This window comes from Galeopterus variegatus, unplaced genomic scaffold, assembly GCF_000696425.1.
Source record: "Galeopterus variegatus unplaced genomic scaffold, G_variegatus-3.0.2 Scaffold242, whole genome shotgun sequence".
NCBI lineage: Eukaryota > Metazoa > Chordata > Mammalia > Dermoptera > Cynocephalidae > Galeopterus > Galeopterus variegatus.
In genome coordinates this window covers 655,741-679,737 of record NW_007726353.1, presented here as the reverse complement: position 1 = coordinate 679,737, position 23,997 = coordinate 655,741, and the positions used below count along the sequence as shown (strand labels likewise).

Here is a 23,997-nt window from a genome sequence, read left to right as displayed (position 1 = left end):
GGATTTGCAGATAGAACTGACCTTACAGGATGGGAAGGGAGCTAATGCTTATTGGTCACTGCCCATGTGCCAGGTGCCATTCTGGGCAGTTGGTGCACGGTGTTTCACTGGATCCCCAGCCATCAGCCAGGGGCTTTCAGCCACTGTCCCTAGCTTCAGCCCCTCTAAAGAGGGCTGGGCTGGAAGAGATGTGAAGAAGAGACCTAGGGTTGGGTTTTTATGTGGAAGTGAGCCAGCTAGAAACTTTGGTGTCCCCTACCCCCAACATCTTCCACCTCAGCTCTTCTCTTTTTATCATCCAGAGAGTTGGTTGGGCTCTTGACTTTCGGGGAGTCCTGTTAATCTAGTACTTTAGCAGAGTTTGACAGTTGGAGGACCTGGCAACTCAGATTGCATGAAACCAAACCATGGGAGAGAGAAGCTCTGTGAACAGGAGCTGTTAGGTTCCAGCACATGCTTAGGAAGTGCTTGTATTCTCTCTTCCCGGAGTTCCCTCCTCCTCATCATCTTTCAAGACCCATGTCTCATGTGAGCTTCTTGGTGAAGCTTCTCTGATCCTCCTGCTTGATTAGTTGCTCCCTTTCCTATCCTCTGGAACATTGTCTGAACTTCCAATGTAGCTCTTATCACAGTCTGCCTCAGGGTATGTCACCCCATATGTACTCTGAGTACATTGTTGGCAAGCGACCATTTTTCAATCCTCCTCTGCCTGGCACAGGACTGGCACATAGTAGGCCTCTGCAGTGTTTGTGGTTGAGTCAGTGACTTTTTTATTTACTGTTTTATGAACTGTCAGGTTCAGAATGGTACTTTCTGTTTTTCTGCCTCTTTGTGCCTACGGAGAGCCCTAGTTTTGATTGATGACGCCCTAATTACAGGCATTAAAAGCAAAGTGCAGGCACTTTGCACAAGCCAGGATTCTTCATTACTTCTATTGTTTTCAGGCTCTTATTTTGCCTTTGCTTTGAATTTGTTGGAAGGGAGGTAGTTCTCTGTTTAGGGACCTCCACTGCATATGATCTGATTCACACAGGGGAAAGCTCACAGGTGGTTTTCTGATCAGTTGCTCTGCCGTTGGCCTTGGCAAACAGTGGTCCCTCCCATCTGGGGATCAACAGCTACAAATTCACGTTTTTCTTTGCCAACAGCTTAGGCATATGGAACAGAACGTTCTTTGTTGATCTTAGAAAAATGTACATGGTTGAAGGTAGAAGGAGCTTGGGAACCATCTGGTTCTACTGCTTTCATTTTGCAGATGGGGAAAAGCCTGGAGAGGAAAAAGGATTTGATCAAGATTACAGAAGGAATCAGTCAGAGGTGCAGATAGTTCTAGAAGTGAAACATCATGACTCTGTTTTTCCAGTCTACTACTTTGTTAACAGAACATCTACCGTTTATTTCACACTTACTCTGTGCCAGAAACTGTTTTAAGTGCTTTTAACTCTATAGTATAGACTTGGAAACTGAGAAAGATAGAAATCATTCAGATCTAGTTTGATTCCACAGCTCTGGTTTTTAGTATGGCTTTAATGGCAGTCACCTCCTAACCAGTGGGGTTGGACAGTTCTCCAAAGAGCCTGCTCCCAGATCACCATACCCCCATGAGTGAGAGAAATATCCTCCCAGTGATGTCTCCGTGAGTGCTGGAGAAGTCCTGATAGGAGTCCAGAGTGTGCTGGAAGAATGGACTAAGGAATGAAGCAAAGCTACATGAGTTTTAGTGGATCTTAGTTTAGGAATATTAATATACTTCAAAAATTGCCTGTTAATCAAATAAGGCAGTAAATGCATAGTTTTAGAATAAACTCAGCCCAGAATCATTCTGTAAAGATTCCCAGTCTAGGGTGGAAAGATTCAATTCAATAAGCACATATTGAGCTCTTGCTAAGTATAAGACCCTGGTATTAAGAAATATACACAGAGGAAAACAATATATATCCTGCCCTGCTATAAGTAATTGTCTTCTTCGAGCCTTCTCCCTCCAGTGTAGTTGGGAAGATAGATAAGTACATAAATAACTGAAATCAGACTGTCTATGGTAAATGTAGTAAAGAATGTAAACAAAGTGGGAGTTTGGGAGAGGGAGAAATCAATCCTAACATGACCAGAGGATTCCTGAAGGTGGAGAATTTATGCTGGGCCTTGGAGGGAGTTCATTTCTGGGAAAAGGAGCAGCTTGAGCAATGGCCTAGAGGCAAAAATGTACGTGTGTACGTGTGTGTGTGTGTGTGTGTGTGTGTGTGTGTGTGTGTGCGTGCTGGGGGAGGGGCGGGGGTGGTGAAGAGGGGAAATAAGCTGAAGTGGTGGATGGTGGCCAAAATGTAGAGAGGAGAGTAGAGAGAAGAACACCAACATTTATTGAGTCTCTGCTTTGCTTTGTGGCTTGCAGAATGGTAGATGCTTTACACACTATAATTTATTTAATCCTCACAATCCTGTAATATAGGGGTATTTATCCCCAACTTGAAAAATGAAGAAAACAGACCTCAGAAAGATTAAAGTGACTTCTCCAAGGTCAGGTAGCTAGTAAGAGGCACAGCTTGGTCCAAACCTAGCAGTGTGGATTCAAAGGTGCGTGTTCTTTCCATTATGCTGCAAGGCTCCGAATGCCGTAACTAGGTTCTGTTTATTCTGGCTGCAGAATGTAGGCTAGGCTGGAGCAAAGAAGTTCCCAGAATGGGGACATCAGTGAGGAGGTTTAAACTTTGAACCACTGACCTAGTATGGAAGCTGCCTGGTCTGGGTCTGCTTGATTGGTTTAATTTATGAGCATGTTAGCAGCTCCTGCAGTACCATAAATCAGTGCATTGCCACCCTTAGCTAGTGGAATCTTAGAATCTGTTTACAAAGGCTATGGGCACCCTTGTATTTCAGGCACAGATTCTTTTTTTTTTTTTTTTTTGCAGTTATAACACCGAGGTATGGGGATCCAAACCCTTGACCTTTGTGTTTCAACATGGTGCTTTAACCAGATGAGCTAACCAGCCATCCAGGCACTGGTTCTAATGCAAGATTGGTGCATTACAAAAGTGCCTGTCTATGGAGGCACCCTTTTGGCACATCCTGTTCCTTCATTTTCCCACCCTTTTTCAGGCACAGATTTTTTTTTTTTTTTTTTTTTTGCAGTTATAACACCGAGGTATGGGGATCCAAACCCTTGACCTTTGTGTTTCAACATGGTGCTTTAACCAGATGAGCTAACCAGCCATCCAGGCACTGGTTCTAATGCAAGATTGGTGCATTACAAAAGTGCCTGTCTATGGAGGCACCCTTTTGGCACATCCTGTTCCTTCATTTTCCCACCCTCAAATTCAGCAAGAATCTGCAATAGAGGAAAGAACGCTATACTTGGAGTCAAAAGGCTGGCATTCGAGTCCTGGTTTGCTCATTAGCATCTGTGAGTCCTCAATCTCAGCTTCTTTCCCCATAACGTGGAGGGTATTTGGGTTCACTTCTGAGGCCTCATCTCTTGCTAATGTCATGCATTGCTTTGCTCATCCTGGCTGGGGGCAGTAGGAGGGAGTGGCTGAGATAATAAACCTGGGTTCAGAGAGACTAGGGTTAACTTCCAGCCTCTCGTCCTTATAGGGAGGCAGTAGTTAGGTGTATAGCCACGAGAGTCAGACTACCTGGTTTGAGTCCTGGCTCTGTCACTTGCTAGCTGTGTGACTTGGGCGAGTTTTTTAACCTTCCTGAGTCTCCGTTTCTTCATCTGTAAAGAGGGAATACAGATATTACCTACCTCATGAGACTGTTATGAGAATTGAGGTAAATTATGTTAAACAGCACAATTCCTGGCACATAGTAAGTGCTTAATGAATGTTAGCTCTAATAGTAATAATGTTAACAATTATATTAATGCCCAGTTAGGTACCGTTTTTATAGAAATTATATTTATTGGGGCCATTTTCCCTACTGTCTTACTCTGGCATTGTTGCCGTCTCTCTTTCCATTGCCTTATCAGGAAACTTTGAAGTATTAGACTTTTGCATCACAGGGTTGCAAAGCATGACATGACAGAAAGTGCCTGTAGGAAAAGGGTCAATAAAAAGTCATTGGCTTGTTAGAAAATCTTACCTGACTCGTGTTTTCACCCGCCTCATGCCACAGTCAACAGGAACAGAGCAGTGTGTTTATTGCCTTTTGCACAGCCTTTAACAGAAGTGCTAAGCAAGACCCTTCCAATTCACTTGCCAAAAAGTATAACAGTATATCTCTGGAAAATGGTGCTTAATTTGGTTCTTTTTTCTCCCCAGCTTAAACCCCTCTGGCCTTAACTTAAGCCATTTCTTCTAGTTCCATTTTCTATGAATATGGAAAAGTTCCTTCTGATTATAAAGGGAGGATGAGATCAAGATTTTCTCATGAAAACCTTTTGTGTACTTAAAGCCAGAATCCTCAGCCAGTTAGGCCTCATCTTCTCTTCTCCAGGCTAAACAGCCTTGGTTTCTTTTACCTCCCTCTTAAAACCTATTTTCCGTTGCTTGGATCACATTGGTCATGCTTCTTTTCTTTCTCTCCGGTTTCTCTACTTCCTGGCAGTGACCCAGACTGTGCTCAGTCTGCTAATAAGAGTCCAACTAAAACAACTTAAGGGAAAAATAACTTCACATGTTTCCATTCATTCACTAGCATTTATTGAGTGGTTGTCCTACCCCAGGGCCTGTGCTAGGTGTAAGGGACCCAGAGATGAATCAGACATAGTCTCTACCCTATCCCTAGCTCACAGTCTAGGGGGAGATGTATAATAAAATGTTACAGGTACTGCGATTGAATTATGTGCAAGTATGGAAAGCTGGAAATTGTTTAGAGCAGTCAGGTAGAAATAGACCATCCCTTTTGACTGGACTGCAGGTTAAGACTTCTGTAGGGGAGTGGTAAGAAATAACGAATGAGCAGTGGTCTGGGGCAAGATTAAGGAGGCCCTGAGTGACAGCACAAAAACTTGGTAATTCCAGAGGCAGTGGACACCTGTTAGAGTTTCAGAGCACGGAAGTAACAGGCTCAGACCTGGCTTTTTGGACCAAGGACAAAGATACCATAAGCCTAAGTCTTATTTGTGCCCCATTGATGTTTTTTATCTTGAAAGTAATGTGATAAATCCCTTGTTTGTATACTTGGAGATGGTTTTTTGTTTGTTGTGTTTTGCTCTAAAACTTCTATAGAAAGTCTAGTTCTTAAGCTCCACAGAAATTTGTTTCCCAATACAGCAGGGAATTCATGAAGAATTGAGAGAGAATTGGGCGCCTAGCCAGGCCCAGCCTATTTAAGACCCAGCTGCAGGGCAGTCTGTGTAGGTTTGGTCTGGCCACAGTCACCGTTCCCCACCCCAGCCCTATACCAGGAGGAGGTGCAGGAATGAGGAGAGGGTTCCAGGGCTCAGCTGGGTATGTGGTAAGGAATGCTAGCAAGGCTTAGGCACTGTGAGAGTCAGAAGTTCTTGCTGAGGAGGAAAGAGGCCCAAAGGAATTGGGAACGGGGCTCGAAGGAATCAGGGCTCACCAGACACTTAGAATCCTGTGTCATGTATTTGAAAACTTGCAAATTCTCTCTGCCTTTGTACTTTGCTGTCAGATTATTCCCTCCTGCTACCCAGTTGTGGTTTACAGAGTGTCTGGGTTGCTTTCCAGAGCCACAGTTGATCTGGGTAAGCATATCACAAGGTAGAGTAATAGTTACTAGTTATAGAGTGCCTACTGTATGCCAGGCATTGGTGCCATGAGCTCGTTACACATTAGCTTATTAATTCTCAAAACAACCCTATGATGTAGGTATTACCACCCCCATTTTGTAGACAATGAAGCACAGAGATTAAGTATTGTGTCCAAGGCTACCTCGCTAGTAAATGGTAGGGCCAGAATCTGAATCTAGGACCTAATATTCAAAAGCCCATATGCTTTCTACTTCCCTAGCCCTAGGGTGGCTCCGGCTAGCAGAATAACATAACGTCCATAAAGGAATTCTGAGATTTTTTTTTTTTTTTAATTATTATAGACCAGAGGTTGGCAAACTGGTTCAACACCTGTTTATGTACGGACTGCAAGCTGAGTGCTTTTTACATTTTTCAGTGGTGGGGGGAAAATCAGGAGAAGATTAATATTTTGTGACATATGAAAATTCACGTTTCTGTATTCATAAAGTTTGATTGGCATACAGCTACCATCCTTTATTTACATCTTGTCTGTGGCTGTTTTTACTTTACAAAGGCAAAATTGAGTAGTTGCAACAAGGATCATGTGACATTGAAAGTGTAAAATACTTATTGTCTAGCCCTGTACAGAAAAAATTTGCCAGCCCCTACTATAGAAGGAACCAAATGGGGTCTACAGTAAGATTAAAGGCAAAGGGTTAAAGTTCAAGGGTGTTCAAGGTTGTCCCTGGAAGTGCCGTGGTGACAGTAAGGAGAGGGAGTGTTACCCAAGTTTCCTTGGGCCCTCGAGATCACTTGGCCTTAGAGATTTGTTTAGGAATGAAAAGCATAGTAGGAAGGACTATCCAATGTGCTAATGTCTCTGTTGGACAATAAAGAGATATTTTGTGGATGACGTAATTCATTCAGATTCACTGGAGCCCTTTTTTGTGCCAGATTCTATGTTAGATGCTGGTAATACACAGATGGAAAAGGTGCATCCCTTCCTTTAGGAGCTTATGGCCTAGTGGGAGTGCCGCATGTGCATGTGTACAGCCTGCTCCAGTGTTGTAATGGTATGCTGTGGGTTCCAGTCAGTGCTGGAGGAAGTAACAGGAGTCAGGGCTGCTTCTGTAATTTGCAGGACTACTTTGAGTAATTTGCTGATGGGTCTTGAAGGATGAATAGAAGTTATTTTTCAAAGAGCTATGTACCTGGCTAAGGGAAAGCCTGATAGCATTTGGAGCTTATGAGGACAGACGAGAAAGACGCATTAGAAATGACTTAAAGGTTCTGTGGCTGGCTGACTGGCAGAATGACGTAATTTGATGGGGAAAAAGAGAAATCAGGAGGAAGGAGGCAGTTGGTAGGGGGTGGGGACAAGTCCAGTTTGGGACATGTGGTTTGAGGTACTGGTGAAACACATCAACCTTCTAGTTAGAAAGTCTTTTTAGAAATCTAGACACCAATGCCCAGATTTAAACTGCATTTTCAGAGGTTTTCTACTTGGAAAAGAGGAAATGCATATTCATTTTGTAGAGAAGTTGACAAAGCAATTTTGACGTGATAGCTAGAGCCACAGGATTAAAAATAGCAGTGGACCTACAAAAAATTAAGTCATCCGATTGAAAACTAGCAATAATTATGTATTTGGCACAAAACCTTGTTCCCGTTCATGCCCCCTGCTGCTCTCAGCATCTACTTTATCCTTCTGGCTCTGTGAGACTTGGGCCTGGCCGCTAGGAGTCGGAGCCAGAGCTCATTCATCTCTAAAACAGTAGGCAGCAGAGAAGTGTCAGCTTTTACCTTCTGCAGGAGACTGCTCAGAGCAAACAGAAGTGCCCATCTCTGTCATCCACGCCTAGTTATGTCTTTGGGGGCCCGGAATCCCACAATGGAAACAGAATCTGAAAAATTTTACTCAAACCCTTGTTAAATCTTCAAATGCTTAACATCAGCATCTTCAAATACTTAGAAATGCCTGATTTGGAAGACTGGGGAAATCTGTGATTGCCTCATGTATATCTACTTAACTGGTAAAGCTCATAGGGTTGGGGCACATTGGGGTTGATCTCTATCTTCTCTTGTCCTCTTAAAGAAGTCAGCATTTCCATATCCTTTCTACTTCTGCTTTTTGAAGATTTTTGTGTCAGATATGATGATGGAGAACTGAAGAACATCAGCTACGTACGGAGGCCATTGAAACACTTCCTGTAGCCAGAGACCCCAAACTCCTGACAGGAGCATTATTTCATTTGGAATTTCAGCATTAAAGAGGATCACTTCTCAAAAATTAGGAAAACCTATAGGTAAGATTTGGGTATACATTTTACTTATCCTCTTAGACTACTACGAATTGAAATTATCTGATATTTCCAGAAGAAAACAGGGCTCAGAGGTTGTCTAAGCAGATCGTGGTTTTCAGTATTTAGTTGGACAGCTAGAATTAGCTTGTGCCTGGCACGCCTAAGATAGATAGATAGTTAAAGGGGACCACATTTCTACCAGAATAAAAAACGGCAGAGGGTCATACGGAAAACCATGCAGTAAGTAAAACATACCTGTTTACTTTCAATTACAAAAATAAAATAACCACATTGTAACAAAACAAAATCAAATACAACAGAAGTATAAAAAGTGAAATTCTTGCACCCACTTAATTTCATTCTCCCCAAGTAACCACTGTTAATAATTTTCAATGTATTTTTTCAGATTTTTTTAAGATTATATTGACATATATGATGACATTTTGAAATGATCTGTGCCACACTCTAACAAATAATGCCTCATTTGTAGATTTGGGTCAGGTGGGGGCTGGGTGAGAATGGTATTAGCCTGAGTTGTGAGGTTTTTTTTTTGAAGTTGAACTCTTTTTTCCATTTTTATTCATAATTTGTATTTCTCCTTCTGTTTAGTTATCTATTGTTTCTGTTTTGTTTTGTTTTGTTTTGATGCCCAAATCAGGATAATTAGTATATTCAACATTACACATATAATCATATTTTGTGGCCTTTACCAACTTCTCATCAACCATCTCCCCCACCCCACCTCTGGTAACCTCAGTTCTGTTCTCTCCTTTTGAAAGTTCAGCATATTATTGGAATTCTTCCTTCCTTCCTTCCTTCCTTCCTTCCTTCCTTCCTTCCTTCCTTCTCTCTCTCTCTCTCTCTCTCTCTCTTTCTTATTTTTTTATAGGTTTTTTTTTTTTTTTTAGCTCCCATTTATGACTAAGGACATACGGTATTTCTCTTTCTGTGCCTGGCTTATTTCACTTAACATAATCTCTATTGGGCCGACCCCGTGGCTCACTCGGGAGAGTGCGGCGCTGGGAGCGTAGTGGCGCTACCGCCGCGGGTTCAGATCCTATATAGGGATGGCCGGTGTGCTCACTGGCTGAGCACGGTCACAAAAAAGGACAAAAAAAAAAAACTCTATATTCACCTGTATTGCTGCAAATGACAGAATTTTGTTCTTTTTTATGGCAGTGATTGGTGAGTTTTCATAGTCCTTTGCTGCTCTATATCACGCCAGCGTGAGTCAAGGCGGTGGCACCAAACTGTGCGAGTAGCCATTGTATTCTTCACTGTTATGCACTTAGTTTTTAAAAAATGCCATGTCACTTGAGAATGTCCTTGATGAAACCACAAAAATTATTAATTTTATTGAATCTCAACCCTTGAGTACACATCTTTTTACTATTCTGTGTGACAAAATGGAAGTGTTCATGAAGCACTCTGCTGCATGCCAAAGTGCCATGCTTGTCCTAAGGGAAAGCGCTTGTGGGATTGTTTGAATTGCAAGCCGAACTAGCCAGTGTTTTCATTTTTACGTGAAAGAATGACTGACTGTTGGGTTTTGAGGCTGGAAAGTAGACCAGGACCAGGTATTGCAGGGCCTTGGGGGTCATATTAATAAGCTTTGGAGACCTGACCTCAGCTTTATACACTCTACTCACACTCATCAGTCCCTTATTCCTGCTTGCTGTTTCTTCAGCACACACTTCCTTTTCCCCCTTCCATGTCTCCCTCTTGTCATTCCTTCCACCAGGAGATGCAGTGACAGCTCTGAAGTCTACTTGTGATCCCAGAATCAGAACAGAGGGAGAAGATGGGCCTGTTCTAGATCTTTTCCCTCTGGGAATCTCACTCTCCCAGCAATATTGGAGGCCTACTGTGGGTCACCCTGCGGGCACCCTAGCAGGCACCTGCCAGTTTCAAGCTGAGTGAGACTGCAGTCTGCAGGATGCTGCCCAGCTTACTACACGCAGGACTCCTGGGGGAAGAACACCTTAGTCCATTGGAATCTCACTTACACACAGACCACCTTTGATTGAGCTCATTTTACACAAAGCTCCTTTCATCCATCCTGTGTTAAACTTGTTTAGCTTCTGTTTATTTCCTTTCTTTGTTCCTTGCACAGTAACGATACTATCAGAAACCACATAAACCGACCAATAGGTCAGGCAGAAGAAGAATGTAGCCTTGTGCCTGACACCAGCACTGCCATGAAATAACACAGTTGGACATTGGTTTATAGCTCATCTTTCACAATATGACAAAATACAAAGCTATCTCAGAGCAAGAATAAGAAACTTCTGATAAATTATATTTTAGATTAATATGGTAATATTAATGTGTTAATAAAACCTTTGTATTTATGTAAGCTAGAGTCATGCTGCCCAACCTTTTTGACATCATAGCACACGCAGAAAATGATATTGCTCAGCACACTTGAGTAAGCAGTGAACCAGGGACTAGAGGCCTGATCAATATCTCATTCACAGCACATCAGCAGGGAACTCTGTGCTAAGGTTCATAAACAAAAGCATTCTTGTTGGTGCCTGGCTAACTTTTACCAGCTATCCTCTTCTGCCTTTCAGCACTGATATTTAAATACAATGTAATGATTAAAAGCTTGAATTCTGAGCCAGGCCTCTAGATTTGAATGCCACCTCTTCCACTTACTAGCTATGTGGCCATAAGCAAATCACTTAATCTCCTTCTACCTCAGTTTCTTCATCTGTAAAATGTGGATAATAATTATACTTACTGCATAGGGTGGTGGAGATTAAATAAGCCAGTATATGTAAAGTGTAATATTTGTAAAGTGCTTGGAACATTGCCAGTATATGGTAAGCACCATGTAAGAGTGTGTGTGTGTGTGTGTGTGTGTACTATAAATACTACTGGTAGTAGCGTACACTATAACCACTACTACTGCCACTTCAAAGAAGTAAATGTTCTGGAGTCAGTCTCCCCAGGCCCCTCCTCCTTGCCCCCTCTGTGTCCCACATTTCTTAGTCTTGGCCCCTTCCTTAAGAGTATCTGTTCCCCTTCCCTTCCACTCCTCAGTTTCCTTTCATTTCCTCAGCTCTCCATTTGTTTTGGAGCCCTGAGCTAGCTGCTGACTGAGAAGGCAGCTGAGTCGGCAATTATCAGCTTGCTCTCACCACTGCTTCTTCTCTAGAAAGAAAGCTCTGTGGCTAAGGGAAGTAGCTCTTACAGGTTGGGATGAGGAGTGAACTGTAGACCTTGAAAGGAGCCCTAGAGTGGTTGAGAGAGGCTCATGAGCTAAGTTTGCAGAGCTGAGTTAGCCAGCAAAGTCATGTTCTTAGGGGACAGATGATCATGTTTGGTATCACACATCAGATGCGAGAGCTGGTGAGTTCTCTACAGGCTCTGTCAAAATTTGGAGTACAGATCTGGTGACTTTGGGGACAATGTGGCCCATCAGACTTCATGGAGAAATGACACAGTTCTCTCAGAAGGTGAGCCTTGAGATCATCTTGAGGGAAGAACTGTTGATCAGTACTTGCATGTCAAGAATAACAGTTGCTGGACTGTCAGTTGGTTAGAGTGCAGCCTTATAACACCAAGGTCAAATGTTCGGATCCCCGTACTGGCCAGCCACCGAAAATAAAAGGAATATCTGTTGTTATTGTAGTCCCTTTGGGTGAGCCTCCTCAGCCCTTCCTCACCTGTTCTGTGAGTTCTCTGGGCCTCTCCCTGTGCAGGAATGGAGTTGATTCTTGGTTCTGTGTGCTTCACACCTGCTACACTTCCGGTACAATCAGTACTTGTTGACTGACAGGTTTTAAAAAGAAACAAAAACGTGCATCCCTATTTTCATGGAGAAGTCAAGATAAACATATGCCTAGGAACAGAAGCACTTATTATTATTGATGGTGGTGAGACCTCTTATGATCAGATTTGTCATCTCTCTCCCATGTACTCTGTGCTCCAGCCAGCTTAAATAATTGCAGTGGCACTGACCGGCCATGCTGCCTCTGCTGCAGGCCTTAGTACTCACTCTTCCTTGGGCTGCCAGTCTTTCTCTCCAGTCCCACCCTGGCCTGTTCCCACTCCTTCAGGTATCAGCTTAGCTGTCTCTCCTTCTAGTTACTCAGCCTGGTTAGATTCCTCTCTTCTGCTCCACAGCACCTGGTACTTCCATGTCACAGCATTGGTCCTACTAAACTGAAATTGTTTTAGGTGTCAGTAAATTTAAATCTCTCAAGGTCAGAGATTGTGTCTTTTCTTGTATTCTTACTGTCTAGCACCAGATGATCACTAGGTGCCCAATAAATATAATATTATTGACTGAATAACTCAGTGGTGCTTTTGCATCTAGTTTCTTATTTGATCCTCACAACAGCCTTGTGATGTAGGCAGCCCAGGCCTTACTCTTTCCTCATTTCTCTGATACACAGATAAACTGATACTCAGAGAAGCTACGCAACTTGCCAAAGGTCATGCAGTAGTGGAGAACCACTGGCTCTCAGGCTCAAATGCTCAGTGCATTTTTTGATTTGGTTTTACAAGGGATTTCCTTTTGAAAAATAGGATTTTTAAAAAGATAAAAATAAAAATAGCACTTATTGTCATGATATAAAATTAATATCTTCAAGGCATCAGTATTCCTGAAATGGTTTTTCATTACTGAAAGTTGAATTTCAATAGAGAAATCTAGAAACAATTTTTAAAACTGTAATCGAATTCTAAATTTCAATGTGGAAATTGAGACTTTAAGAGGCAAAGAAATTGAGACTTAAGGAGGCAAAGAAACGTAGTCTTGGTGCTGTCTGTTAATATCTGAACCAGGCCTTTTACCTTGGCCTCTGATGCCAGGCCTGTGTGCCTTCTCTGTCAGCAGTGTGCTTCCTCCCACCTCCGCCTCCAGCAATATACATAGACGGTGGGCTGCAGAGCCCTGCCCAAGAGCAAGGCAAAGGCTAGAGACAGCGGAAGTGCTGGGGGCTTCCAGACCAAATGGGTTCTGTCTGAAAACTGAAAAGAAGGCATACCCACATTTCTTTCAGCATGTGCACTTGGTACCTAAAGGGTCCGTGTGACCTGTACTGCACTAACACTTACATGCATCATTTCATATCATTTCCATTCCAGTGCAGTTTCTGATGGCTGATGTGCATGTGACACTGTGCCATGACTTACAGGAGAGACAGAGATGAACAGGGAACAGTTTCGGCATTTAGGAACATGGGGGAGCACTCAAGATCAAGTAAAATAAGGCTCTAATAGAGCCTCTCACAGCATGTTTGGGAGCAGAGGATGGAGCGTCAACTCCTGATTCTGCCCAGCAATACCCTCTATTTGCACAATGCCTAACTGGTTTCCAAAATGTTTGCACAAACCTTAACTCATCTAGAGTTATCAGGGAGCTACAAAGGGGCAGGGACTTTTGAGCTGGGTTTTGATGGCAAGAAGAATCACTAGGCCCAAAGAAGCAGGTGAGCCAAGGCGCATCTTGATTGTAGGGCCTTGCACCCTGAGGAAGCATGTATCCAGCGATTGTGTGCACAATGAATGAAGATCCCACAGACTTGCTAGTAGACTCTCTGTACTAAAGTAGAATGTGTGGCCATCCTCCAGATGGGGAACTATCAACCCCTTGGTGAGATTATGACACCCCTCACACCCACCCCAGGTAAACAGGGAGGTTAAGCATGTTTCTTTCCCTTCACTATCTTCCTACATTTTTCCTTCCTAGTTTCAAAACCAACTCTCCTTCAACAAGTTCTGTTTCCAAGGAAAGTCTTTACCATTTGTCCCTTCCGGCGTACACTCTTCCATTGAAATCAATGCAAAATAGACCAGGTACTCTATCTTTTTGTGTGTGAGCCGTAAAATCTGATATGGAGTGTGCGGCACTGCTCAGAGGTATGCTGGTATGCTGCTTCCACAGGAGGCTCCCTCAGCCCTGCTGTGGTAAAACCAAGTATAAATTGCCACTAACAGGGTTTTCTAGTCAGAAGCTAAGTATGTCTGAGCATCCCCTGTGAATTATAATGCCACCAGCTCTCTTGCCGCTCCTCTGCACTGCCTGCCGTTGGGCTGTTTTGCTTGTCCTGAGGCCCTCCATCAGAGCGTGGACAGGGGAAGGAGAAAGAGCTGGAACCCAAATCTGTCTGCTCTGCACTTGGCTTGCAGTGCTGGTGAGGAAATAGACAGGGACAAGGTTGGCACAAGACCGCACACAGGACAGGCCAAGAGGGACAGGGTGCCTCCTCAGCCTGCTGCTCCCTAAGCTCTCAAAGATGAGTGACGCTGTGTTTTGTTTCTGTAGAATTTCTCACGATGTTCATTAAATGCATTTGGGCAGCTTTTTCCTTTTAACTTACCTTGGTGAGAGTGGGTGTTCCGGTGCTGATGTTTAACTCTGAATTCATAAGGTATTGTAGTCCCCAGATATATCTTGTGCTTGAAGCTGTTGGTTAGAGTAATATTTTGAGGTCCTTTGTGGATTCCTTTCATTTGTGTGTTTATCTGTTCTCCATTCTAAAGTATAATTGAAGATTTGCTGTCATCAGATTCCAAAAATGAGAGGAAGAATGCACCTAAATTGAGCTGTCAGACACATGGCTGCTTAGCCCTGCTTTCTGGATTGTGCTGTTGAAAAGTGCCCTTCTGTGTGCTTTCTGCTAATGGCTGCTGTGTACTTTCCTGACAACTGTGTATAGATGTGCATCAGCGCTCATCAATCTCCCTAGCAGACCTGCCATTTTTCTGATCGTATTCTGCCAGGTCATCTGAGAAGAGAGTGGGCCTTTCCCCTCAGTGGGCAAAGAGCCAGCTTCCATTTTAAAAATCTCTCAGACAAAAAAAATATATATATAACAACCAAGAGCCTGTGTTTATTGAAGGTTGGGCTAAAAGTCTCTCACATCATATGCCCCATCAGCTCTTGAGTGCCTCTATTTTAGAAGGATGTAAAGGTTTAATCACCCTGGTGGGGATTTAGACCCAGAGACTTCAGAGAAATCTTATTATTTCTAACTGCAGGCAAAGAGTATTAAGGCTCCACTCTGGATCAGGGCATGACATGTTCTATAAGTAATTTATCTTTAGCAGGGGAAGGCCCGTACTAGAGTGCCTTAGAAACAGCTCTATGATTGGGCACGGGCTCATTGTTCCTCCTTTCTCCTCCCTGTCTCAGTCTCCGGCCTATTCTTTCTGTCCCAACCCTTTCCTGCCCAATCTGTACAATGCCTCACAAATCCTCCTTTAAGATGGGGAGCAGGTGCTTGCCAGGGAGAGAGAATAATGTTTTTGCAATAAGTGACCTCATCTCACAGCGTGGCATGGACCTGTCAGCTGCAGACTTCTGAACAAGCCCTACCTGCATTCTTTCCAGTGAAGGGGCTGGGGAGTGGAGAGAATGCTGTGGGCCCCACAGGCACTCAAGTCTGTGCTCTTAGACATGAAGGCCATTCTCAACCCCAGCCCCAGCCTTTTTGTTACCTTCACAGAGGCAGTCTCTACTGAAGGCCTTCTGTATCCCTGTGCACATTCATAGGGATGTTACTGAGCCCGTGACTTCATCTGCATGGACACCCAGTCCCATCCCCCTTCTTGCCTAACTCCCTGGGTCCTGCATTTCTGGTGCTGAGGCTGGAGGATGTCACAGGTGGAGTTCTGTGTATGGATTCATTGTTCTGTTTGGGGAATATGGTTTGACTGGTGGCAGATCTAAATCCATGTGTTAATGAGCTTGCTTAAAGCAGGCTTCTGCTATCCTCTTTTAATCTAGCCTGCCTGTCTGAGTTCCTTTCCATAGTTAATGATCTCCTATAATGGTTTTGCCTTGAGTTTTGCCTCCTGGGTCAAAATAAATCAATAGGCCTCACAGATATTTAAAAACCGTCAGTGTAAAGCTCCGGCCCCTCCCCCCTTTTTTTCCTTCTGCTTGAACATATAGCCTGATCAGTACAGTGATGTTTCCCTTATATCTCCTCTTATATCCCAGAGATGGGCAGCAGTGAACCCCTTCCCATCACAGATGGTGACAAGAAGAAGAGGAAGAAGCGGAAGGCCCGGGCCACAGACTCCTTGCCAGGAAAGTTTGAAGGTTGGTCACGCCACTCTCCTAGGCCTGTGGCTCCCTACGCATGGCGGAAGCATCCTGGTAGCCCCTGGGTCCAGGTCCAGGATGCAGCATCTTAGAGCCAGCTCATGGTTATCTGTGTGGTAGGGAGGAAAGATAGGGGTGAGCGAGTGTGCACAAAGGAGTGACAGACAGAGAGCAGGTATGGGAAAAGCCCTTAGATGATGCACCGGCCTCCTTTGAATGGCTCAAGCACCTCATCCATGAACAGAAAGACCAATCTGTCAGAGTTCTATGTGGGGTGGGGTTGCCTGGTGTGTTCCAGCTCCTTTGAGTGATTCTTCCCTCAGTTGTTCCTGGAGGGGCTGCAGAGAGGAAGAACAACTGAATAAGAGGAAGAGAGAAACACCAAGGGCCATGGCTGCAAATGGAACTTCAGTGTTCTATAAGCAGAGAATTTGACTCTTAGAGATTGCAGCTCTTGTGCTGTATGCATTTGACCCCATTTTAAAGAGTACATGTTGTGCTCAGGGGACATGACGTTGGATGTTCAAACATTTTGGGAGGTTTTCTGTGTGCGAGGCGCTAGGCTCGGTGCTGGTCCTGTCGTCACCAGACATGTGATGGGGTGAAGTGAATCACTGTTCACTTCTGCAGAGGACTCTTAGGAGTAACATGTCCACCTTTGTCTATTTTGTTTCTTTCATTGGGAGACTTGAAATAGGTTTCCCTCACATTTCCTCTTTCCAGCCTTGCAGACACACTATTGCAAATTGATTTTTTTGTAGAGTGGTTCTAATAACAGGCACTTTATGAGTCAGGAATATTGGACCTCTAACCACCTACCCATCGTGAGGTGCGTAAAGGGCTAAGGCCTGAGTGTCCGTTGTGAGAGAAGCAGGTCATTTAAAATACTTACAAACAACAGCGTGCCATCTGTTCTTATAAACAGCTACAAGATCAAACTGTGATGGAACCGAGAAAGTACTCAGTGCAGGGTTGTTTTGTTTGTTTGTCTGCCTTTATCTCAAACAACGGGTGTGGGGGGTTGGGGGTGGCAGGAAGGGGGTGGGAAGACAAAAGTCCTGAGATTTTTAGACTAGTTTCCAAATCAACAGATCTTTGCTCTTTCAGTGAACACAAGAGAGGATTTCCTGTTTTTTAAGGATAACTTCTGCAATTACAGAACTTCTCATGACTAGGAGTGAGAAAATCTGATTTCATGGTTTAAAAGTATTCTGCTTTTAATCTGTGGGTTAAATTGCTAGGCTGCCTCAAGAGGAAAAAGCTGAAGAATGGAGGCCAAGGGGGAGGACAAGGTCAGCTCATCAAGGGCCCTGATGGAGATGTAGCTTCCTCTGAAAGGGACTCAAAGAGCTTGTGCTATTTGTGAGCTTGGGCAGGTCACCTAAATATTCTTTCAACCCAGGCCTATTACTCTGTTAGAACCACTCTGACTCATTTCCCTAAAAACCTGGAGGCATCATTCGCGTCTCTCATTTCCTGTGGGTGATTTCTGGAAACTTCACAAAAACCTCTAATGAATTCTATTGTGCGTGGTATAAGATAGAGCAAGTGTTTTACTTCCCTTTGTATCACCAGTGCTTAGCACAGAGCTTGGCACATAGTAGGTGCTCAGCAAGTGATTAAATGAATGGATGATGTTCATTCAAGTCATACCCCTTCTATGAGGACCCTCCAGATTTCCTGAGCAGATTTAACCTTTCCCTTCCCCTGCTTTTTTTTTGTTGTTGTTGTTTATTATATCTTGTCCCTCTGTGATAGTACTTACCAGTTCCTGGTTTGTTCTGGGGTCACTTGTGTATGTATCTGTCTTCTCCACTGGACTGTGACTCTTAGTGGGGAGGGACTATATTTTACTCCTCACTTGTCCCTGTTATGCTGTCTGGCATATAGTAGATGCTCAGGAAGTATGTGCTGAACTGAAACCCTTTCATTGACCTTGTCTCTAACATGAGGAATAGGATGCCTTCTGTGTGGTCTTGTTGACAAACTGACTCCTCAGAGGGCTGAGGAAACTACATGTCTTCCTTCTCACTGAGTGCCACAGAGTCATCGTGTGCCTGTTCTGCCTGTGTTGTCAGACTGGGGAAGCTGAGCAATAGAGCTCTGCTTCCATCTTAGCTAGTAATCTGGTGACTCATCTTGTTATTCCTCTTATCCATTTCACCTCTAGATTTGTACAAGCTGACCTCTGAATTGCTTGGAGAGGGAGCCTATGCCAAAGTTCAAGGTGCCGTGAGCCTGCAGAATGGCAAAGAGTATGCTGTCAAAGTGAGTGTCTCATTTGGTTGCCAGGCTTTACTTTGCAAGTAGTCATTCCCAGCTTGTCCTAAACCAAATAAATTTTATATTCTGCAATATGTTGGCTCAGTAAGAATGGGGGCTCTAAAGCTATATTCACTTGATTCAAATCTCAGTTTCTCTGCTTACTTACTTTGTTACTTTGGGCAAGTTACTTAACCTCTCTGTCCTTCAGTTTCCTCATCTGTAAATGGGTGCAAAAATAGAACCTATACAGAATTGTCGTGAGGATTAAATAAGTTAATATACGTAAAGTGCTTAGAACAATGCCTAGCCCATGGGAAACTGCTGGTTATTACTCTGACAAAGACAGCATCAGGGATTGAACAACCAGATTTGGGATTAGAAGGCCTACCTGAATCTCCGTTTTGACAAACTATCTGACTTTGGGCAAGTGGCTGAACCTCAGTTCCCACATCTCTAAAATGAAAATGATGCTACCTGCCCTTTTTGGTTCGTGGGTGTTATGAAGATGAAAATGAAAATGAACTGGTAGAGGTAGAATCACTTTAAAAATTATAAAATGCTATACAAGTGATGTACATTATCATGATAATGCATATTAAAAATTAGAGTGACTGAGCCCTCAGCTTTGGGGCAGGAGAAGTGTCTTCTAGCCTCATGGCTGCCTTTAGTTCGCAGCATGACCTTGGGGCAGCTCATTTCGCCCCTCTGTGCCTCTGTTTGCCCACTCCATGTGGAAGAAGGGAAGGGTCTGAGCACTGGTTTACAGCAGCAGCAGCAACATTGCCTGGAAACTTGTTAGAAATACAAATTGTCTGGCATTTTCCCAGGCCTGCTGAATCAGAAACTAGGGGTGAGCCCAGAAATATGAATTTTAACAGGCTCTCCAGGTAATTCTGATACCCACTAAAGTCTGAGGACCACTGATGTAGGGCAGTTTTAAACTTCAGTGTGTGTCAGAATCACCTGGAGAGCTAACAAAGCACATAGGGACCCAGGTTTCTTGATATAGGATAGGGCCTGGGTCTTCATGTCTCCCACATTCCCCAAGTGATTCTGATACTCACCAAAGTTTGAGGACCACTGATCTAGAGGAAGGGTATTATTAAATCCAAGGAGGCAAATCAAGTTGTTTTAAATCATCCACCCAAGCTACCAGGTGTAAGTGCTGCCTCCTACTGGCAAGCCCAGCCTAACTGGTTCCTGAAAGACACGATTTCTCTTCTTTTAACCAACTTTCCACAGTCCCAGCAGCCAATAATAAAGAACATCTCTGCTAAGCCATGTTCCTTTTTGCTGGAGTGTTTGCTCCACATGGTAATAAAAGAGCTACCTCAATCCCTTTTTGGAAATAGATCTGTATAAATTACAAGTAACTTTTTAAAAATATGCCCAAGTATGGTAAAAACCACAAACACAAATTGACTTTCAAAGGTTTGAATACATTTATGAATGACAGATCTTTTCTTCAGGGTTGGATGGCAGGAGGGAGACCTGGCCCTCCATGTCCCCTGGCATCTCTTGGCAGTCACTGGACCCTGGCTTGGCAATTCTTGGTTTCAGCAGTTCTTCTGGTGTCTCTTGTCTCTCCTACTCTGTGGAAGCTCCCTGGGGGTGGCTACTTCTCCCAGCATGGCTCCATAATACTTGGTTTATCATGGCTTTCCCTGTCAGCATCCAACTGATGAAACCTAGTGTCTCAGGGATGGAGTGGAAGTTCAACATTATCTGAATGGATTTTCTTTACAGCTCCCCAAATAGTTGTCCATGTCCTGCTCCCCCATCTCTAGTAGCAAGATCCCCGTAGCTCCCGAGAGAAGATTCTGCTGGTGCTAGAAAGCTTGTCTGTAGAAAGCTCTTCCTGACTTTGAGCTGAAATGCTTGGCGAATAAATAGCTCAGAGCTGAATAGCTTCTTTTCCCCAGCATTGCACCTCTCTGCCTACCTGGAAAATGGGCCTACAGTGGCTTACTAACAGACGGGGACTTGTTTAGAAAATTGCTGTTGCTCACGGATGTTTGCGCTGCAACATATTGAAGAAGTTTGAAGTGTTCTGCACAGCAGTCTTCAAAGGAAGGAGCAGGATGTCACCTTCTGTGCTGCCCACTCTGCACATGGGGCTGTGTGGCAGAGCCAGGCTCTGCAGAACACTTGCCCTGTTTGCCAGTTTGGGGCTCTGGATGGGTCCAGAGAGCTTTTCAGAGTTAGCCAGTTTCTTTGTAAACCATCGGCTCATTCTGTCAGCTTACCCGTTTCTTCAGTCAGCGTTTGCCGAGCCTCTTCAGATCTAGGTGTAGAAGGGGAGCAGCCCATGGTGTCATAGGAGAGACAAAGCCTCTAGGTGCTCTATGAAACTGGACAGGGTATAAGCAGGGGTAGGATAGTGAGGGCTTTGGAGTCAGCTTTGGTCTGTGGATAGAATGTTTTACACCTTCCTATCTTTTGACATTGTTATGAGGGTTAACTGAGATAATGTATATAAATCACTTAATACAGTGCCTGCCAAAGAGTAAGTTCTCAGAAGAGGAAGTCCGTACTTCCACCAGGGGGACATGCAGAGGTGGCACCTGAGTTGGGCCTGTGTCCTCCATCACCCTTACTCTTCTTCCTCCCGTACTGGAAGATCCTTCAGCAGAGGCTGCAAATTCTTACCCCGAAGGCAGAAAGAGATGCCCATCAGGAGTAGGAGCTAAGTAGAGACAGCTCTTTGTCTTGTTGGCTGCCTCAGTCTCCCCTGGGCAGCTGAGGCAGCAGCCTTGTAGCCTCCCTTGGTGTCATGCATGGCCAGAGTGGAACGGGCCCAGCTGGGCTGGAAAGCCCTCAGGCCAGTCCACTGCTCTGCTGACAGAGCCACTGTGCCTGTGTCACCAAGGCCCACTCCAGACTTTTGTGTGAAGCTGGATTTGGACTGAATGTGACCTTGCATTCTCCCAGAGGGCTCCTGCCAAGGGGCTGTTTTGAAGTCAGGTGGGTGTACATGACAGATTTCATTCTTCCCCACAGATCATCGAAAAACAAGCAGGGCACAGTCGGAGTAGGGTGTTTCGAGAGGTGGAGACGCTCTATCAGTGTCAAGGAAACAAGTGAGTACATCGTGGGTTAACTGCTGCCTTTCTGGGGATGCTTGGCCACAGCAAAAGAGGTGATTTCTTACCATCTCTTGACCCTAGAATTTAGCCCACACTCCTTCCTCCATAACTACCTGTAACTCCTCCCTTTTTCAGTGAGAGAGAGAGAAACAGAGGGAGGGAGGAGAAGCAGCAGTCACAGCAAAGAAGCTATCTTCTCTTTAGGCTGAAATATTGTAAATATCAGCAATTCGGGCAAGTTAGCAGAGTGAGCAATCTGAATCAGTGACTGTTTGAGAAAAAATTGGGTTTTGTTTGTTTCAAGTGCCTGTGGAAACTAGGCGGAGTGTTGCCTGGTAGAAAACTTTAGGGACCTGCTTTAATACCAAGGTAAGGATGATGAGAAATCTTAAGGATATTGGCTGCTGTTTTCTGTTCTGGAGGTATTTACGTATGTGCAGCTGCTTATACTAAGGGACCTGGAACCTTGTCCAGCACTCCTTCCTTGATAACTGGGCCAGGGTAATCTCTAGCCCAGCCTCAGTCTGCTCACCACCGGCTCCAAATGAGTGGTTCTCCCACTATGGCTTTAAATCAGGGTCACCTCTAAGACTCCGCTTCCCCTTCTCTCTCCCGCCATGGCAGGGTCAGTGGGGAGCCAGTGGCCTGGTATTGATGGCTTTGTCATTAAGCTTGGAGGATGAGGGCTGCTGTTGATTTAACTCCAGGCTCTGCCTCTACAGTCTTCTTTAAAATTAGGCCATTTTGGCCATCTTATTTGGACGCTTTTACACTAGTAAAAGCCTCGTGTCTCCCAAAGTGGTCAACATTTTTTTTATGAGGGACAGATTTTTATTTTCAGCCCTGCAGCCTCTTAGTTCAGCATTAGAGAGTCTACCTGGTTTATTTCATTCTTTAAAAGAAAAAAAGCCCCCAACACCTCCAATATCCAGGCTGGTGGCTTCCCTGCTGAGTTACAAGACGACCTTGTTGGCGGAGCACTGAAATACTCGGGCAGACAGAGAGTGCTCACCGGGGAAGGCCACAAGTGCTACAGTGGCCAGGAACGCGGCCGTTTCATTAAGCAGCGCTTAGCAGTTAGGGTCTAGCGGTGCCCACGTTAGGCCCCAAGTCTATTTGACAGATGTTTCCATTTTCTCCAGGCAATGTAAATACTGCCCCATGATTTATGGGCAAGAGGGAGGGCAAGTAATTATTTGCTGCCTGCCTCCAGGACACACACCTACTATTCAGTGTTATTAGCCGCAATTGCTTCCAGTCGGCTGCAGATTTTATTCAGTTTAATGTGACCGGGACTTTTTTATAACTCTACCTAGTGGGTTTTAGGGTTGGGGTTTGACAGCACAGACTTGGTGAAAACACCAGAGACTAAACATTATGGAAAGATAAGGTGACCTGAATCTTGCTAACACCATTGGCTGCTTCCAAACATGGGTCTTTAGGAAGCATTCTGATTTCAAGTTGATTTCTGCCCCGCTATAGGGCATTGTATATTTTTTTCATTGTATGTTTGTAAGTGGACTTCAGTATGTAATGCCATTCCCCCCTTTTCCCTCTCCTCGTATTTTTCCCTATTTAAGGAACATTTTGGAGCTGATTGAGTTCTTTGAAGATGACACAAGGTTTTACCTGGTCTTTGAGAAATTGCAAGGAGGTACTTACTGTTGAGTATGTGTTTGGACTTCTGATTAAGACCCAGGGTGGTGATCATCCATCATGAATCCCAGCGACTTCTAAAATGAGTCAAGCTAATAAAAAGGATGAAGGACTTAAAATCTGCCCTTGATTTGGGAGAAGGGAGGCCGGAGGGAAGGATGATAATTAGCATTTTGCAGAGCTTAGAATGTCACCTGTGTGGTCATTCTATAAATGCCTTTTCGTTGTAATAGGAGTCATATATAGATACATTTAGTGATCGATTTATCAATCCCCTGTTTTGACACATTCACTACTTAACTAAATTAATTATGGAGTGGAAGCTCTTGCATACATTGTGAAGCCTAGAAATGCTAAAGCAGAGGAGAGTCCCATTGTTTGGGACACAGATGCAGGATGGAGGGAGGGCTGAGAATGTGCCACCCTTCAGAGGGAAAGATGCCATAACCCACGCACATAATCAGTGGGGTGTAAGTTTAAGTTCCTTGTCTGATACAGCAAAGGGAATAGAGAAATCCTTTCCCTCCCTATCACTCACCTGACCCTAGGACATATTTACAAGGTGAAGGTTACGGGGATATCTGGAACTGAGCAGAAGGCCACGTGGAGGGGCGTGGTGATGGCTAAGGGAGTGTGCTTTAGAAACCAACAGAGCTTAAGGCCGGCCCGTGGCTCACTCGGTAGAGTGCGGTGCTGATAACACCAAGGCCACGGGTTCGGATCCTATATAGGGATGGCCGGTTTGCTCACTGGCTGAGCGTGGTGCTGACAACACCAAGCCAAGGGTTGAGATCCCCTTACCGGTCATCTTTAAAAAAAAAAAAAAAAAAAAAGAAACTGCTAAATTGTAGGGCTGGCCTGTGGCTCACTCGGTAGAGTGCGGTGCTGATAACACCAAGGCCACAGGTTCGGATCCTATATAGGGATGGCTGGTTGGCTCACTGGCTGAGCGTGGTGCTGACAACACCAAGCCAAGGGTTGAGATCCCCTTAC

At 44.3% G+C, this 23,997-nt stretch overlaps 1 protein-coding gene across 2 annotated transcripts in view; it reads left to right on the top strand.

Moving 5' to 3' along the window:
• Positions 1 to 7,828: 7,828 nt before the first annotated feature.
• The window catches only part of MKNK1 (MAP kinase interacting serine/threonine kinase 1), a 30,329-nt gene continuing 14,160 nt past the window's right edge, over positions 7,829 to 23,997 (top strand). For both annotated transcript variants that reach the window (XM_008566452.1, XM_008566453.1), the window contains exons 1-5: positions 7,829 to 7,938; positions 15,893 to 15,994; positions 18,168 to 18,265; positions 21,263 to 21,342; positions 22,929 to 23,002. In XM_008566452.1, the coding sequence (XP_008564674.1) occupies positions 15,895 to 15,994; positions 18,168 to 18,265; positions 21,263 to 21,342; positions 22,929 to 23,002 (352 nt within the window). In that variant the 5' untranslated portion in view covers positions 7,829 to 7,938; positions 15,893 to 15,894. The remainder of the gene's footprint in view (positions 7,939 to 15,892; positions 15,995 to 18,167; positions 18,266 to 21,262; positions 21,343 to 22,928; positions 23,003 to 23,997) is intronic.